The sequence below is a fragment of the Tachypleus tridentatus genome, chromosome 6, assembly GCF_004210375.1.
Source record: "Tachypleus tridentatus isolate NWPU-2018 chromosome 6, ASM421037v1, whole genome shotgun sequence".
Taxonomy (NCBI): Eukaryota; Metazoa; Arthropoda; class Merostomata; order Xiphosura; family Limulidae; genus Tachypleus; species Tachypleus tridentatus.
The window spans coordinates 53,092,494-53,110,040 of record NC_134830.1 but is presented as its reverse complement, the minus strand read 5'-3'; the positions used below and the strand labels follow the sequence as shown (position 1 = coordinate 53,110,040).

Below are 17,547 nucleotides of genomic sequence, written 5' to 3'. Positions count from 1 at the left end.
AAGAAAGTAAAACGTGGCTGATAGTGATTTGAGTGTTACACAAACTACACATTGGTGCATCAGTTCCAGATAAAAGAAAATGATGAGTTAAAAACATGTGACCAATGCGTAGCCTAGTGAGAACAACTTCCTCCTTCCAAACTTTAGGGAAGCTAGATGGCCAAAGTCCAATTTTGGGTTTGATTTGAAAAAGTTTGTTGTCGCGTTGCTCACTCCAAGTGGACTGCCAGCTGGCACAGAGCCGAGCCTTGAAGACAAGACCATAGTCCATGTACGGAATAGGCATAGGGGTGATGGTGCTGGAGCAGACAGATTTAGCTGCCATGTCTGCAAGCTCGTTCCCGCGAATACCAACATGGCCTGGTATCCAGAAAAACTGGATTGACGTAGCTGTTAATGAGAAATGGGCCAGTCGGTTTTGAATATCAGCGAGAATAGGATGTGAGCCAACATGTAGCGATTCCAAGGCAAGTATAGAACTTAGCGAATCAGTATAAATAGTGCAGTTGGAGTACTGCTCAGCTGCAATATGATCCAGGGCAAGAGATATGGCATACAGTTCAGCAGTGAACACAGAAGCTGTAGAGGGGATTCTGCATGCAACTACTGAACCACAGCAAACCATAGCAGAGCCCACTGAATTACCTGATTTGGAACCATCTGTATAAATGGGAACTGAATGATTGTTTGAAAGATATTCATTGAATAAAAGACGGTACTTCCAATCTGTAGTATCTGCCTTTTTTAGGTGACTGAAAAAAAAGTCACATTTGGGGGCTGTAAAAAGCCATGGTGGGATGGGCCGACCTGTGGAATCTGCAATGTTATCCAAGGACAGACCCAATTCATCCAATTGTGCCCGGATGTGAAGGCCAAATGAAGCAATGACAGATCGTCTGTTCTGAAAAAGTACTGCCCACCGAGGAAGGAAAACACATTCCCAGGTGGGATGTTTTGGTAAGGAACGAAGTTTTGAAGTATATTGTAAAGATAGTTGCAAACAGCAAAGGTGTAGAGAAGGTTCATGAGATTCAATGTATATACTTTGAACTGGAGAGGTACGGAAAGCCCCAGTGCAGAGTCGAAGTCCTTGGTGATGAATGGGGTCCAGCATCTTTAAGGCCCAGGGTCTGGCAAAGCCATAGACCATTGATCCATAGTCGAGTTTCGATCGAATAAGAGCACGATATACCTTTAACATTGAACAGCAATCTGCCCCCCAACTGGTAGAAGAGAGGACACGGAGGATGTTCAGTGCTCTTGTGCATTTGACCCGAAGCTACTTTAAGTGTGGTATAAAGATCAGTTTACAATCAAAGATAAGCTCCAAGAACTTGGTCTCCGGGACCACTGGCAGCAAATCTTCACCGATATGAAGTTCAGGATCAGGGTGAATAACCAGTCGATGGCAAAAGTGCATGCATACGGTTTTAGAGAGAGAGAAATTAAAGCCGTTCGCCAAAGTCCACTTCCATTACAATTGAGGGCAGTTTGTAGTTGCCGCTCAATATATCTCATGTTTGACGACTGACATGAGATGTGAAAGTCGTCGACATACAGCCCATTCGCAACAGTGAGAGGGAGTTGTTCAGTGATGGCATTTATCTTTATACTGAAAAGTGTGACACTCAATACACAGCCATGAGGGACTCCAAGTTCCTGTACAAAAGAACGGGAAAGTGTCGAACCCACACGAACTTGAAATCTCCTGTCCATTAAAAAATTTTTAATAAACATGGGTAGATGGCCACGCATGTATGGAGGTCTCATACCTACCTCCATGTTGTGTGGTAAGCCTCTCTATGTCAAAGAATATTGATACAAGATGTTGGCAGTTGAGAAAGGCTTCTCTGATAGATGTTTCAAGACGAATTAGGTGGTCTGTGGTGGAGTGCTGTTGACGGAACCCACACTGGGTGGGTGAGATGAGGTTGTTTGATTCAAGGAACCAAACAAGACGAACATTAACCATCCTTTCTAAGGTCTTACAGAGACAGCTAGTCAAAGCAATTGGACGGTAGTTTGAAGGAATCTTGGGATCTTTCCCTGGCTTAGAGAAAGGTAAAATAATAGCCTGGCACCAGGCATCAGGAAAAACATTCTCCTGCCAGATCCGGTTGAAGACAATCAGAAGGACATCAAGAGAAGCAGAAGATAGATGGTGCAGCATGTCATAATGAATATCATCAGGTCCAACAGACTTACTGGCAGACCAATGAAGGGCCATTTTCCCCTTCCATCAGGGTAAAGGGACAATTATAGTCAAAGAAACAGTCAGTTCGAAAGGAAAGAGGTGATTGCTCTGCCCAAGTCTTGATGGCCAGGAAGGTGGAGGAACAAGCAGAAGTGCTAGATACCTGGCAAAAGCTTTCACCTAGAGTGTCAGTGATGCTCCGAACATCAGTCACCTCCTGACCATCAGAGAGTAAGATTGAGAGGGGGACAGAATTGTAGTGCCCATTAACCTTTTGAATCCTGTCCCATATGATCTTGGAACTGGTGGTAGAAGATATGCTAGTTGTGAACTTAATCCAAGATTGCTTCTGGCTTTGACGTCTTACCCACCTAGCATGTCCATGGGCACGTTGGAAAGCAACACGGTTTGAAAGTGTGGGATATCTACGAAAAGTATCCCAGGCCTGTTTTTGAGCCTTCCGTGCTAAGTGGCAAGCAGGATTCCACCACGGACGAGGATATCGTGGAAAACGTGTCGAGGTTTTAGGAATACACTGAGCAGCTGCTTGTATAATACAGTCAGTTACCGCTGCTACACAGTCGTCTATTGATGGCTGATTTACGATAGCAGGATCAAGTTCTGCGAGAGCAGTGAAAGTGGACCAGTCTTCCTGATTTAGCTTCCACCGGGGCACGCGGGTAGGGTGGCATCGACCACGGGCCAGTCTCTCTCAAAAGGATCGGAAAATGATCACTGCCTAGTGGATTACTGTCAACCCTCCATGAAAAATGAGAGAATAATGAAGGGGAGCAAACCGAGAGATAAATAGTGGTAAAGGACTGACTAGGTGCATGAAAGTAAGTGGAAGAACCAGTATTGAAAAGAGAAAGATTGTGATCAGAGAGCATCCGCTCTATAGATCGGCCCCTACCATCAATAACAGCGCTTCCCCAGAGGGGATGATGTCCATTAAAATCCCCCAGGATTAGAAATGGAGATGGCAACTGTTCAACGAGAGCATCAAGGTCTGATTGATCATATGTCTCTCCAGGGAACAGGTACAGAGAACAAACAGTGATGGTATGACCCAAGGAAACACGGATGGCTACGGCCTCCAAGTGTGTTGAGTGACAAAGACAGGGTGGGCACATGCTGATCAACCAACAGTGCCACCCCTCCATGTACTCGACCATCACACAACCTGTCATTTCTGTACAGAGAAAACTGCCAAATGGAGACTGTATCAGCAGATTTGAGAAATGTTTCTCAAACAGGATGGTAGGAAGCAATCAGCGTTTTGATATCATCCAGATTAGAACGTAAACCTCTACAGTTCCATTGTATCAAGGTGGCCATTTTTAAGAACGGGTAGGTGAAGTGGCTGGGGAACCCTTCGGTTTATGGCCACGTCTTTTTCCTTTACTGTCTTTAGCTGGAGGAGGTCTATCAACCTCCATCGATCCTGCCCTGGGTCGAGTGGGCAGGTTTTTGTTATTGGAAGGGGAATCCAGTGACTGAGGATGCGAACAAATAATTGTTTTGTCTCTTGTGGTGGGAGAAAAAGATGTATTAGAAGAAATGCCTGAATTTGAAACTGAAGGACGTGGATCTTGAGGTTTGTTGGAAGGTATGGGAGGAACAGAGATGGGTGTGGAAGTCGATTCATCAACCTTTTTAACCACGGAGGTCAAAAGGCTTTTCATTTGTTTTGAAAACGATTCTCTTGCAGGCACAGAGAGATCTGTCTGCACTCCCACTGTAGTTGTGGAATGAAGTGCTGCAGCATATGTCCAAGATGGAGTGGTGGACAGCAATTTCCAAGCCTCAGGATAATTAATGTTATGTGTCGTTTTCAAATGCTGCACCTCTTTTTCCTCCAACCATTTTGGGCAAGAATGAAAGTAGGAAGGGTGAGAACCATTGCAGTTGACGCAATGTGGGTTCATGTCACAGTCATAGGCATCGTGGTCCTTGCCTCCACAATGAGCACATGTCAGGGAACCACGACAAGATGTCTTTGAGTGGCCGAATCTCTGACATTGGAAACATTGAAGAGGGTTTGGAATGTATGGCCGAACCCTGCAAATGAGATAACCTGCCTTGATGGTGGCAGGTGCACGTGGTGAAGTAAATGTTGAAACGAGGGTATTTGTTGGCAGTGTAACTCCATCTTTGCGAGTGGAGATGCGCCTCACTGCAGAAACTCCTTGAGTGGAGAGACCAGCGAGAATCTCTAACTCGGGAACATTCTTCAAATCCCTTTCAACAATAATTCCTCGTGAAGAATTCAAAGTAGCATAAGATGTAACCTCAATAGGTATATCCCCAGTTGCCTTTGAATTCAAGAGGAGTTCACTGTGTTGGGATGTGGATGTTTCAACCAATATGTCACTAGATCGAAGCTTCTTTACTGACTTTGGAGAGCCAGCAAGTCCCTCTAGTCCCTTCTGAATAAAAAAAGGGGACATTTGCCCTAAAGGTTTTTCCGAAGAAAATGTAATATAAGAAAATGAGGTAATGCGTGTGTTACTGATGTTGAAGATTGCTGTTCAGAGTCTTCAAGACGTAATCGCTTACCAATTGACTGTTTTTTCACAATTGTATTTAAATTTTTTGGAGGATCTATAGGAAAAAGGAAAAATTTCAGTACCCACTGACCCCACCCACCATGAAGCCCTACAAGGGGACGCACTACAAAGTCATGCAAAGACAATGCAGCAACGCCAGGGTTTCATGAGCACTATACCCAAACACCAGCACAACACCCGTTGAGAACTTCCAACACTGGTACTTAGTTGACTCTAGCCCAAGTGGACCAGCCGATTGACCCAAGGGGCGCACCCAAAGGCCGCCCGTCTACAGGAATTCGAGGCCAAAGTGGTGTGTTAGGGTTGGACCCCTCAACCATCAGGATCCTCTCCTCCTCTTCACGAGTCGCCATGCACGGCAAACACGTGGGTGGATGTTTAGATCCCAGAGAAGGTAACCAGACATAACAGAACCTTCCCTGGGAGGTCCCATCACCATGTACAGGAATCCACACCAAGGGGAAGCTGAAAAATAATGTGATCAATATTTCTAGATTTTTGTCAGGGGACAGCTTCTTGAGACCCTTCTTGGCTATGTCTCTTGTTTATGCTATTTGGTAGGAGTATATTCTATACCATGTATGACTTTTTTTTTACATCAGAATATTTTAACCAGAAGCATGAAAATCTATTTAAAATATTATACAAAGATGATATTTTTATGAGGGCCAAAAACTTCAACAGTGACAATATCCAACTGATGATCTAAGGCAGAGTGGTCAGAGACTTGTGGTTTCTATAAAACTCATAAGTAAGACTAGTTTATACTGATTATAATCTTTACTGGAGATGTTTAGCAATTCTTCTGGTAGAAGTTATAATATAATTGTAGGTATTGTTTCCAAGCATATGAACAAAATCTATCATATTGGTCATATATATTAGAATTAAAATGGAAATTTATACTTGTAGACACAATAGGTCCCTACAGTCAACCCTTATATAGATATACAGTAAATATTAGAATAACTGATTTTTGTGAATGATACTAATCAATTGAACTGAATAGCCCTAAATGAATAAAAAATGAGAAATCATAATTTAAGTATCTTAATTATTTGGATAGTTGAAATAATTAAAAGCAGTAATAATTAGAGACATTAACATATATTAGTTGGTTTTTGTCATGACAAATCAATTTAATTGTCATTTTGATTATTATTACACAACAATCAGTTTAATCACCTTTCATGGGTAATCAATTGTATCAATAATTCCTGTTAATTGCCTAGCTATCCTAAGTAGATTTAAGAGGTACCACATCTACTTTCAGTCTTGTATATAATATGCATATAGAAAAAAATCATAACATACCATGTATTCTCTTTCACTGATTCCAAACCTTTCTCGTAGATTCCTGAACACCAAAGGACAGTATTCTTTTACCTTGTAGTGGCTTGGAAGATTTTCTCTAAGAAAAATAAAGACTGTAATTATTCTAAGAACTTATGAATGAAAGCAAAGAATACATTATGCCAACCACATTAAATCTGCTACATCCATTGTCAGTGAAGCTTCTCAGACCAGATGGAGTAACTAGTGGTCTAAGTTTATAGATAATTGTAATAATACACAGAGCATGAAAAAAGAAAAGAAAGACATGTATCACCTGGGCCCAAATAATTGTTAAAGTATACAAGTTAATGCCACCTTCATTATACAAATCCTCAATATAATAGATTACTACTCATTCTTTACTACTACACATTACTTTTGAAGATGTGTTCTGCACTAAGTTCAAGCTAAACTTGTATTCATTTTCTAGGTTCAGTGAAATATTAGTTATCAGGTTCAACCTAAAAGATGCAATTAATTACACAATTTTTGTTGATAACAAAGCTTTTTCTGAGTTAAAAGTGAGACTGAACTGACTGACAACTTAAATCTTAAAATATTTATGAAGTACAAGTTTAAGGTAAAGTACAGGTACAACTACATAGAAGAGCTATTAGTGACATGCACATGTACTGATATTATGAACAAATAATCTATTTCTTCAGACAAACTGATAAAATGCTAATACCTTTATAATGACAGTGATACATACAAATTAAGCAGTCATTTCGGAAACACTAAAAATAATTTGATAATGAAGCAAAAAGAAATTCACTCTAGAGCAGCACTTTAGCAGTTTTTCAAAATATCCAAAATTGTAGAAAATGTGTTAACATTTTTGCCACGTGACAAAAAAAATTGTTTTTATAAATAAGAGGAAAAGAAAAACACACATAAACATTTACAATTATCTATTCATAGAATTAATTATATTTAAAAGAATAGGTGGTAGAAGTAAAGCACCAATTCACCACAGATTAACAACCATTTTGCCACATGTAGCTAGTGGCAATTTAATCTTCTGCTGTAGGTTTAGTTTAGTGATAAAACTTACTTGTTAAAATGATGATTGTCCACTTTTACCTTACTGAAGGCTTTAAAATCCTCTGGCATCAGCATCACAGGAATGTTAACGTGAGTTTGTTCACCAATCTACAAGCAAAAGTTGGGATTGTTACTGAGCAAAACAAAACAAAAAGAATGTATTGAAATTTTTTAAAAAATCTGTTACAACTTAGTGAAGAGAAATGAATACTTTTATTGAAAACCTTATATTCCAACTATCAGCTCACATCTAAATAGATGCAAGTATGTGTGGAAATTAAATGTGATGTACAAAAAATGTAAAGTAAATATCACATCCATCTAAAAAATAATAATGAAATTCTCTGAAGAAAACTAGATAAAAAGAAACCTGTATTATTTGAGTAAATACGAAGTATGAAACATCTTGAGCCATAGATGAATTAACTGTTTGTAAATTTAAAATAAACTTTAATTTTAGAAATTCTGATACAAGTCTTATCATGAAAACTGAAGTGTCGCATATTTATGAATGTTTGTATGATTGAAGAAAAGAAGGTATTCATAACCTAATTATTCATTATTTTGCCAGCTATAGACTGTAATGTTATTCTAGGTTACAAATTTTTTTTAGTAAGATTTGTATTACTTTGCATTGTAATTCAGGGCAATTACATCTTAATATGTCTGATAAGAAATTTAATCCTGTAAAAGAGTCATAATTCTACTGTAAAATAACATGTCAACAGAAGAAAAATTACTGTTCATTCATTTTAAATGTGATTATTTTCTGCTTTGTTTGTGATTGTAAGTCAGTTTTATGACAAGAGCTAACATACCCCATAAAACAAATGTATCAGCCATAGTGATTTAGTAAACACAACATTTCCAGTTTGTTAATAGTGACAACATTTGTAAAGAGTTTATACTAACTGTTTCTACCACTTATTTGGTAAAAATAAATTGCTAGCAAAAGTGTGTGAAGTTAGTCACCCAATTAGTCAAGGACATAAACCTATTTTTAAGAGAAATAACAGATTTCAATTAAATAAAAGTTTATCATATAACAAAAGATTTTTTTTTACTTTTCATATACATCTGGTCATGCACTGTCTGCACACAACTCCAGACTGTGCAATAAAGATGACAAGTCTTTTTTGTAAACAAGAAAATTTCAGACTACAAAAAATAAATAAAAAATTAGAAGGGCATTTCTTTCCCACTAAAGAAACTAGACAATACTTTCTGGTTAACATTTTGACAATAATGCCTTAATACTGTATTTAAATATTTTAACCAAGTAGTTAATAATTTTTAAAATTTAACTAACATGGGTGCTTTAATTTCAATTCTTAATGTATATTTCATCTCTAATGAAACAATCTTGCCAAAATCTGGTGCAGTTGGTACTAGTAAAGACATCCAAAGTATTCCAGTAAACAAATATCATTGTAGGTTCATCTTGTGTGGTTGTATGATTAAGTCACATTATTTTGCCAGCTATAGACTGTAATGTTATTCTAGTTTATGAATTTTTTTTTTAGTAAGATTTGTATTACTTTGCATTGTAATTCAGGGCAGTTTCATCTTAATGTCTGACAAGAAAGTACATAACTAACTCACAAGTGAGTGATTTGAATATCTTGTCTAATGATACAATTAATCGACTTAAAAAATGTTAGCCTAATTAACAATGAACTGCAACATAGTAACAGATTAGACCTTCAAACAAGAGAAAATTAAGTAAACTTTTTTCCTGATAAATCTGATAAAACAAATGTATTAACACACATTAAAGCTTCAATTACATTATCAGTATTTCAATCACCTTACACAGTAGAGTTTAAATAAAATAATATGCATATATCAAAAGTTGAAGGATGACATCACTAAGCCTTATGTGAGCCAATGTGATTCTCTAATTATTAATGATTCTAAAAGAAACTCAACAGATAGTATTTTGTGTGCCAACTATAGGAAATGTGAACAAAGTTATGTTTGACTAGTACTTGTTGCCATGCATTAATGATTTAGTTGGCATCTTGATCAGGTCAAAATTTATTAATACTTTACAACTGGGCAAGAATTCTAAGAGCAGACCCAGAACAGCATTTATGTCTCACTGTGGTAACTTTCTATTCTAAAGTATTGCCATATGAACTGTTTAATACACTAAAACATTTCAGAGACCAATGAGAAAAAGTTTCAAAAATATTATTGCATAAATCTTAATTAGTAAATACATAGATGACACAGCTATTGTTTGTATTTGTCCTACATCCAAGTAACATTTGTCAGAACTTCAAACAGTATTTGATAGAGTCAAACAGTAAAGTTATATATACTTTTTTCTCATAGATTTACCTTCCTTGCACTTCTAGTAAATCCTGACATGTTTAAAAGTGGGTCCTGATAAGGTAAGAGCTGTTAAGTATTCCTCTTTACCCAAGATAAACAAGAGAATTTCATAAATTACCTAGATATTACTATATGTATTTTTGAAGTTTTACTACACTGGTTGAACATTTGACAAGCTTAACTAGAAAATCTATTCCTTTTGTGATCTTCAGCTTGTGCCTTTAAAGTATTGAAGGAAAACTTTGCAGTACATACTGATGCTTCTAAATTTGAGTCTAACTGTGATCTCAGTTCAAGATGCTGATAATTATGAAGATATTATCTCTTATACAAACATCCCACTGAATGTAAATTCTCTGGAAATGAGAGGAAATTTCTAGCTATAGTTTCAGCTCTTGAACACTACTAACTATACTTAGAAGAGTATAAATTTTCTTACCACAATGCTTTAACTTGGTTAACCCTTTCAAAATGGGTCACAAGTCAAAGGCCATGTCATCACATTTGTTGACTTGCATTCAAAATATTATTGAACTGCTATATTATGAAATTCTGTCAAATTTGGAATCAATTTGTAAATTATAATTCAAACTTTAGTATTATATACAAGTTAATTCTTAATTTAAAATTAAATATTAAAAGAACAGACCTAAATATTAAGTTTAGAGAGTCATGTGATTTGTTGAATGCAGCACTGTTTAAAATAGATGTCTGTGATGTCAAAATACTAAGTCTATCATTCTATACAAATTAGGAACTCAAGTTACTAATATTAACAAGCTAGAACACAAAATAAGAACATCATGTTTTTTTTCATTTTGCTGACATATAGCTCATATACTGAATCAAACACAATGGCCCCATTCACCTCTTTCCAATTTTTGGAAACTGTCTCTTATATACATGTACTTCAATATACGATATGAATAATGAATTAACAGCTTAAAATGTCCCCTAGTGGTTTTCTCAGCCATTTCACTTTGTGAAAAGACCACCACATTCCTTGAAACAAAGATTTGAAGGTAGGTAGGTCTTTAGTCTGCTCAAAGTTTCATTTTTTTTTCAATCTAAATTTTATTAACCAAGTTTAATAAATTATAGTGGAATTCTATGGTATCAGTGTAGGTATTTATGATCTTTTTAATTTATTCAACTGTATATATACAGAACCTAAAACAATATTTTGTTTGATATCTCCAATGTGTGAAATGTTAAAAGGCTTAACAACCTTTGCCCAGCAGCAACAGAGGACAAAGGTTATAGCTCAAAGAGCACTGCTTACTTTAAATCTCAATTTATTGTTCTATATTTTAAGAAAAATTAGCTGAATAATTTATTTCTAAATAGTAATAATCTATATACATATGCAATGTATCATAACTGAAATGTTATTGTATATTACAAAATACTAGTCCATTACAATACAATCAAGACAGGAAAGACTAAAGATCAGTTGTATATGATTGGATACATAACATGAGTGCATATGCCTTGCACCAATGCAAGCTGTGTAATGTTAGCTTGGAATGACTGGAAGGTCAATATAATAAAAAATAATAAATAAATATGTAAATATATAGCATAATGAGACTTAAGCTACTTAATTTAAACATTTGCATTTTCTTGTTAAAAACATTGTTATTATAGTGCAAAAAAAGCATAATTTATATCTGTTTCCTAAGTTTATGATGGTTGGTCAAGTGACAGACCTCACGTAGTTAAAAAATAAAAAAAAAAATATAAAGTCTTACCAATGACAAACATTTGAAATGTATTTAGGTTTTAGAGATTACGCAAATAATATTTGAGATTTTTATGACAAAGAATAATTTTATTAATCATAACATGAAATCACTTTGTACTCAGACTAGTAATGAAACAGACTTGATATTTTCGTAAATAAATCTTTAGTAAAAATTTTCATTTAAAATTCTTTTTTCTTTGTACAAAATATTTCTATCTTTACTAAAAGTCTACCAAATTTTATGAAGATACACATGGTGCATCAACAGTCCTGGTGCAAATACTTAAGATATGCAAATACATAGACAAACTTATATTATACTGAGTTAGTACTCATCATCCAAAGATCAAATTCTCTCATAATTTGAAAGTAATAAAATTTGAAGATATTTTATTCAACACAAACACAGTAAATGAAATGAGCATTAGTGTTAAGAAGTGTTCTTTGTGGGAGTACTGATGAATCTCATGGTTCTTTAATTTATGGATGAGATTTAAAGTTTTTTTCTTGGTTAATGGTGCTATGAAATTCTTGAGGAAAAATCACATACTTTAGTTGTGATTCAGTCATAAAAAATTTCTTTGCTAAAAATATTTTGAGACTTATTCCTTTGTTCTGCAAATAATGAAGAAAGAGTATGTCCAACAGAGAAAAATATGAAGACCCCAGATAACTTCCGAAGATTTGGATCTGGTTAGATTTTGTTTATGTTTCCAATCTTGCTGATTAATGATTTCACTGGAAAGTTGGCTCCTATTTATTATGGTCCACTGAGGAGTTGATGAAAATCTTTCAAAAGTAACTTGAAAAAATGAAGATAGTATCAGATGATATTTCATCTGAAACAAACAGTATTACTAATATGTGATGACAGTGTTATACTTGGAAAAATACTGATAATGACAGATACTGTTAAGAACAATCTGGAGAGGATATTACTAACCAATCTGCTGCCTCAGATTTTACTGAATTTGTTCAATAAATATACTTTTGATTCTAGTTTACTACAAGGATCTGAAGATGACTGTGTATGATATTCACTTGACATACTGACTAATGTTTTGTCTCTTTCTCACTTGAAGTAGCTCTGCTTGACATGATGATAATATATGATTTCAGTCATCTCTATATAATAAACTTTGTCTTAGTAACCACCCTCAAATCACAACTGATTGGTCCTCTCATCATTAAACACATTCTTTACTTTCTGACTGGTTAGATTTATAGCTCTAGTTTGAAAACAGACTTTTTCTTGGTTGTGGGAGAAGAATAAAAAAAAAAGTAGTTTTCTGTTATTAAGGGTTCTGTAGACAGTTGACTGAATTTACTGTTCAGCATTTGAATATTACTTGTTTTGTGTAACTCTACTTCATGTATTAGGGGTCAGTATCTGGAATTACTCAGTGTGCTTTTACTTGCTGAGTTTATTCAGAGTTTTGTCAACAACCCTAGTTACACATGGTACACAATGACATTGTCACACATTTAGCTTCAAAAAAGAATAATAAAGTGTTAGGTGCACCTAAATCTGCAGTGATATAATTTCAAATTTATAAAAATTCAGTCAATTTAAAGCCATCTACAAATTAAATACTGTCATTTACTTCATACTTAAAGTCAATGTGAACTAGGATAGAAAAGCTCCCAGCTTTAATTCCATCTATTTAAAGCTATATCCAATATGACATCAGTTTATCCTATGATTACCAATGTGGATACATTATGAATACAAAGTTTTTGCAAGCTCACACTTATTACCATTACATTTTGGTCTAGTATTCTATGAATAATTAATCATTAGGTTATTATTTTTCACACTTCACAATTATAACATTTAAAGCCATCAAAAGTTACATACACAAACCATGCCAGCTACAGATGTGTTGTTACTATTTGTGAAATACAAGCAGAAGAGTTAAACATGGTTATAACATAGTTCACTCAGAAACTTGGATTTGTATGTTTAGTCTTTAGTGATCAATTATAATTTTACAAGTTATGAACACTACAATGATATTTCCTTTTAATAACTACATCTGATCTGAGACCAGCAACTCCAAAAATTTAATCAAGTGTAATGTTACTTTCCACCAGGATCTTAGAAAAGAGCTACAAAATTACAAAAACAATAAAAATGAGAAAAACTTTAACAAGTTTACATTTTAACATCATTAAGATTAGACAACATAATCTAAGATTTATCTAACTTGGAAAAAAAAATAGCAATATAACTACTTGATAACGGCATAATAATCTTACAAAACCTATAGGATCTCTATCAAGTAATCTGAATTTATCTCAAACATAAGAGGAAATTGGAATCTCATTAAAAGAAACAATGTATATCCCACCTTCATAATTTCTTTTTGAATAATAATTGGATTCTCAACAGGATTTTATACCTGAGGGTAAAACACCCTTCATGGTCTAACTACAGGGGTGAAGAGTAGAAGGTGGAAAATGAAACCTTGAATCTTAAAAGTGTCTTATTAACCTGTAACACTCCCCAAATCCACCAACAATTTATTATGGACTTACTAACAGTAACAAAATCATAATACTAGTATAATATTTTCCTTTAAAGTTTGTTACATACATATACACTTTCCATTTCTTTTTTTCAAGTTTAACACATTAACATCTACTAATAGAATATTTTCTTTATCTAACTTAATAGTTAAAATAAATATCCCATCCCATGACAATAAAAGAATTAATGAACTCAAATGATATTAAGATTGGGTCATTCAAATGTGCTCTTTAAATAATTCTTAAACAATCAGACAATTAACTAGGGATTAATAGTAGTTCATTAGATATTAAAAGAACAAGATTACTATAAAGTACATTAAAACAATTATCTGAATACAGGATAAAGAAAGCAGAGGTATCAACTCCATGGACAGTTTTATAAAATTTAATATTATCTCTTATCTTTTGTTTCCCAAGAGAAAATACACTATCTTATCCTTTTAATTACCACAGGAGCCTTTCTCTGAATCCTTTCCTGTACATCAATATCCATTTTTAGATAAGGAGACTAAAAACTAAATAATATTCCAAGTTAGGCCTAACTACTGATTTCTTGATGACAAGAAACCCACTTGAAATACAAAAGTATCGCAAAACAGCTAGTACAGGTATTAATACTTTTATTGATGACCTAGGAAGGTCGAAACATTGTTCTTTCCTTATCAATAAAAGTGTTAATACCCATACCTGCTGTTCCCGAGATACATAACTAATGATTTGTATAGAGATAATTAGTTCTTACATTTTGTTATAAGTGTCTGTAAATATACCTTATAAAATTCTCTTAACTGTACTACTAAGTAACTGTTTATTCAATGCCTTGTGTGACTTAATCATCACTATGCCATGAAAATACATTACTTTATGCTTCCTATAACATCTTTCAAGTATTGTTTTAACTAATTGTGATTTTGTAATATATCAGCATGTTCAATACAGCTACAGATAAACAACAATTTAATGACAAGCTTTCATATTTCACTAAGTATAACCATATCAATATCATCAATACAAAAAAATCAAAACTGGCCTCTGATGCCCTCTACTAATAACTGACTAGACTTCATCAATAACAACACTTTTCTTTTTCCCACCCTATCAATTTATAATCCAATTAACTAGTTTTTCCCCAACCCACATAGTTAAAGTTTTCTTAGCTAATTTTTTGTGTGGGAATTTATCAAAATTTTTGCCTTTCATTTGTGGTATAACATTTCATGAAATAAGTTTATAAACCTTTTCTCCCCAAAATATCTAGAACTGTTCTCATTATAAAGAGAACTGGTTGATAACTGACAGGATGATTGTTATTCTTTTTACAAATAGCAGAAATATTAGCAACTCTATAATCCTTGGGTACCTGCACATTTCTCACTAACTTTGTAGTAGTGAGGCCTCTCCTTATATTTTAAACTGAGTAACATTACCATAGATTATCTGAAAATAAATTGATATCTTATCTGAACCAAGGAGACCAAAACCCTTTACACTATTTCAATTCAAGGTTTATCATAATCAGATTTAACCTACTTGCTTTTAATGTAAAGTTATTTTAAACAGTACCTACAACAAACAGCTTTAACTCTTCTCACTACAATTAAACAAATAAACTTTCAAGGCTCATCTCTACCCAATGTAGGCCTAGAGCAAGAAAAATAAATCAATGTATTAAAAATCATTTAATTATTATTTTTATAGTTTTATAAAGAATTGTATGGCTGAAAAGTAAATAACTGATGCAAAAAACAAATATTGAAAGACAACAACTGATTACATACATCATAATGAGAACTTTATATTTTGTGTACTGTCAATTTCCTTTTCCTGATGTTCATAACATACATTTTCAGAGATGAATAGTAAAAGCATTCTTCAACAAGCAAAATTAGCAATTGAACAAAATATTACATATTTTGTTTTCTTTCATATTAGTTAAAACAATGACAATTGATTATATTTATTTTAATAAGACCTATGCATACTGAATGTCTTTTTCTGCATTTTATGTCAAACCTCTATGTTCATGTGAACTTAGCCATATAAAAAAAATGACAGCATAGATTATACTAATAATATCTGGTGTTGTTTACATTTAAATTTACTTTATAACATTTTCAAACAAGTTTTAAATTAACTTTTTAAAGTCAAAAACGCATTAATTATTTGAAATTGCATGATCAAAGCTCACACTGTATCTAATACTAGTTACAGTAACAAGTACCATTATCAATTACTACTTCCTATAAAACTTACCGTGTGATTTATTCCCCACATGAAAACACTTAGTAAGGGTTCGCTTGCTCGGAAAACTTTAGTCTTCTGATATTTAGGTTTAAAATGCTTCTTTTTCAACTTGCTGCCTTGTTGTTTAATACTTCCGCCGGTAGCAGCCATATTGAATTTGTTAATTTACTTAAGGTGTGAGGTCCCTACTTTACCTTATATTTTAAACAAGTTACAGAAGAATAAAAGAGAAAGAGTGATTTATTTAGCCTTCTATCAGTGAGTGGCGTGTCGTAACAAGTACAACTATCCCCTATTACTATTAGCCTACCGCTTATCTTGACCACGGTACTCGCTAGCGTATCAATCACCAAGGCAGCCAGCCAGTAAAAAGTTAAAACAGTTAACGCTAAGAAAAGCTATTCATGTAAAACCTAATAATTTTTTATTAGCCTCAACTCTATATAGCTAACACAAGTAAATTCCATTAGATATTTACATTGTGCTGCTGCTATCAAATTTTAACAACAGCATGAATAAATGTAAACTTCAAAACGATCAATACTTCTTGACATTCACAACACTAACGAAAAACAACTAATAAGACCATCAACAGACATAAATCCAAGGGTATTATGGGAATAAATGTATCACGTGACTTTTTACGATTTATCTAAACAAACCTTAGAAATATCTATATATCAAATGAACAATATTTGTTTAAGTTTCAGTCGTACTAAATTAAATATATATAAATATTAAGGTTGGAATTGAAATAATAAAAAAAAAACATCTTAAGAAATACTGGGAACATAGAAAATGATGGATTTAAGGTAACATGCAAAAACGTACAAAATAGAAGCCTAAAGTGTACTCCAACACGTTGAAACCTTTCTCTTTAAAAATATTATACATGTTGTGTATAGTGTTTTTATTGCGTTTTTTAACACATCAAACTTTACAGACCATGCCTCTCGAGATTTTTTTTCAAAATGTTTGTTTTATTCAAAATAAAAGCTCTTATAATTCGGCCGCGAAAGAAATATTTCATTATCTTGCGCTCAGATTCTACAATTGTAAATATGCTTTTCATAAAAAATAACAAACTTTGTCATTTATGGAACAATTATAAAAATGCGTTATTCTTATAACAAAGTTGATGCACAATGCTCCGATCAGGCTGTTCTCCTTTTGCTTCACCGTAGCTCAGCAGCAAGTCTGAAAATTTATAACACTAAGATAAAACTGATTTCGATACCCGTGGTGAGCATAATGTAGATAATCAATTATGGATTTAATTGGATAAATATCGTTGTAAGCTACATTTTAATTAAGGCTTTAAAAGTTACGATGAAAGCCAGCGATATACTAGAAAATCAAAAGGTCTGAAATTGTTGTTGAAAGATCAACAATAGATATTTTATTTTCCACACACCTCTTAATCTGCCCATTGCGGTTCGAAATCAGATATGCACAAAAATAGCATTTTAAGATGTTAGCTTTTATTCAGTTAACTTCATTTTATAACAATGTTGGGTTTATTGATTTTCCAGTATTTTGTTGACATT

General features: G+C 33.8%; 1 protein-coding gene across 2 annotated transcripts in view; it reads right to left on the bottom strand.

Annotated features, from left to right (window-relative positions):
• LOC143252524 (phosphatidylinositol 5-phosphate 4-kinase type-2 alpha-like) overlaps nt 1-16,628 on the bottom strand; it is a 49,640-nt gene extending 33,012 nt beyond the window's left edge. For both annotated transcript variants that reach the window (XM_076504800.1, XM_076504801.1), the window contains exons 1-3: nt 16,010-16,628; nt 7,154-7,251; nt 6,079-6,175 (exon numbers count right to left, since the gene is read on the bottom strand). In XM_076504800.1, coding sequence (XP_076360915.1) covers nt 6,079-6,175; nt 7,154-7,251; nt 16,010-16,150 — 336 coding nt within the window. In that variant the 5' untranslated portion in view covers nt 16,151-16,628. The remainder of the gene's footprint in view (nt 1-6,078; nt 6,176-7,153; nt 7,252-16,009) is intronic.
• Nucleotides 16,629-17,547: the final 919 nt, after the last annotated feature.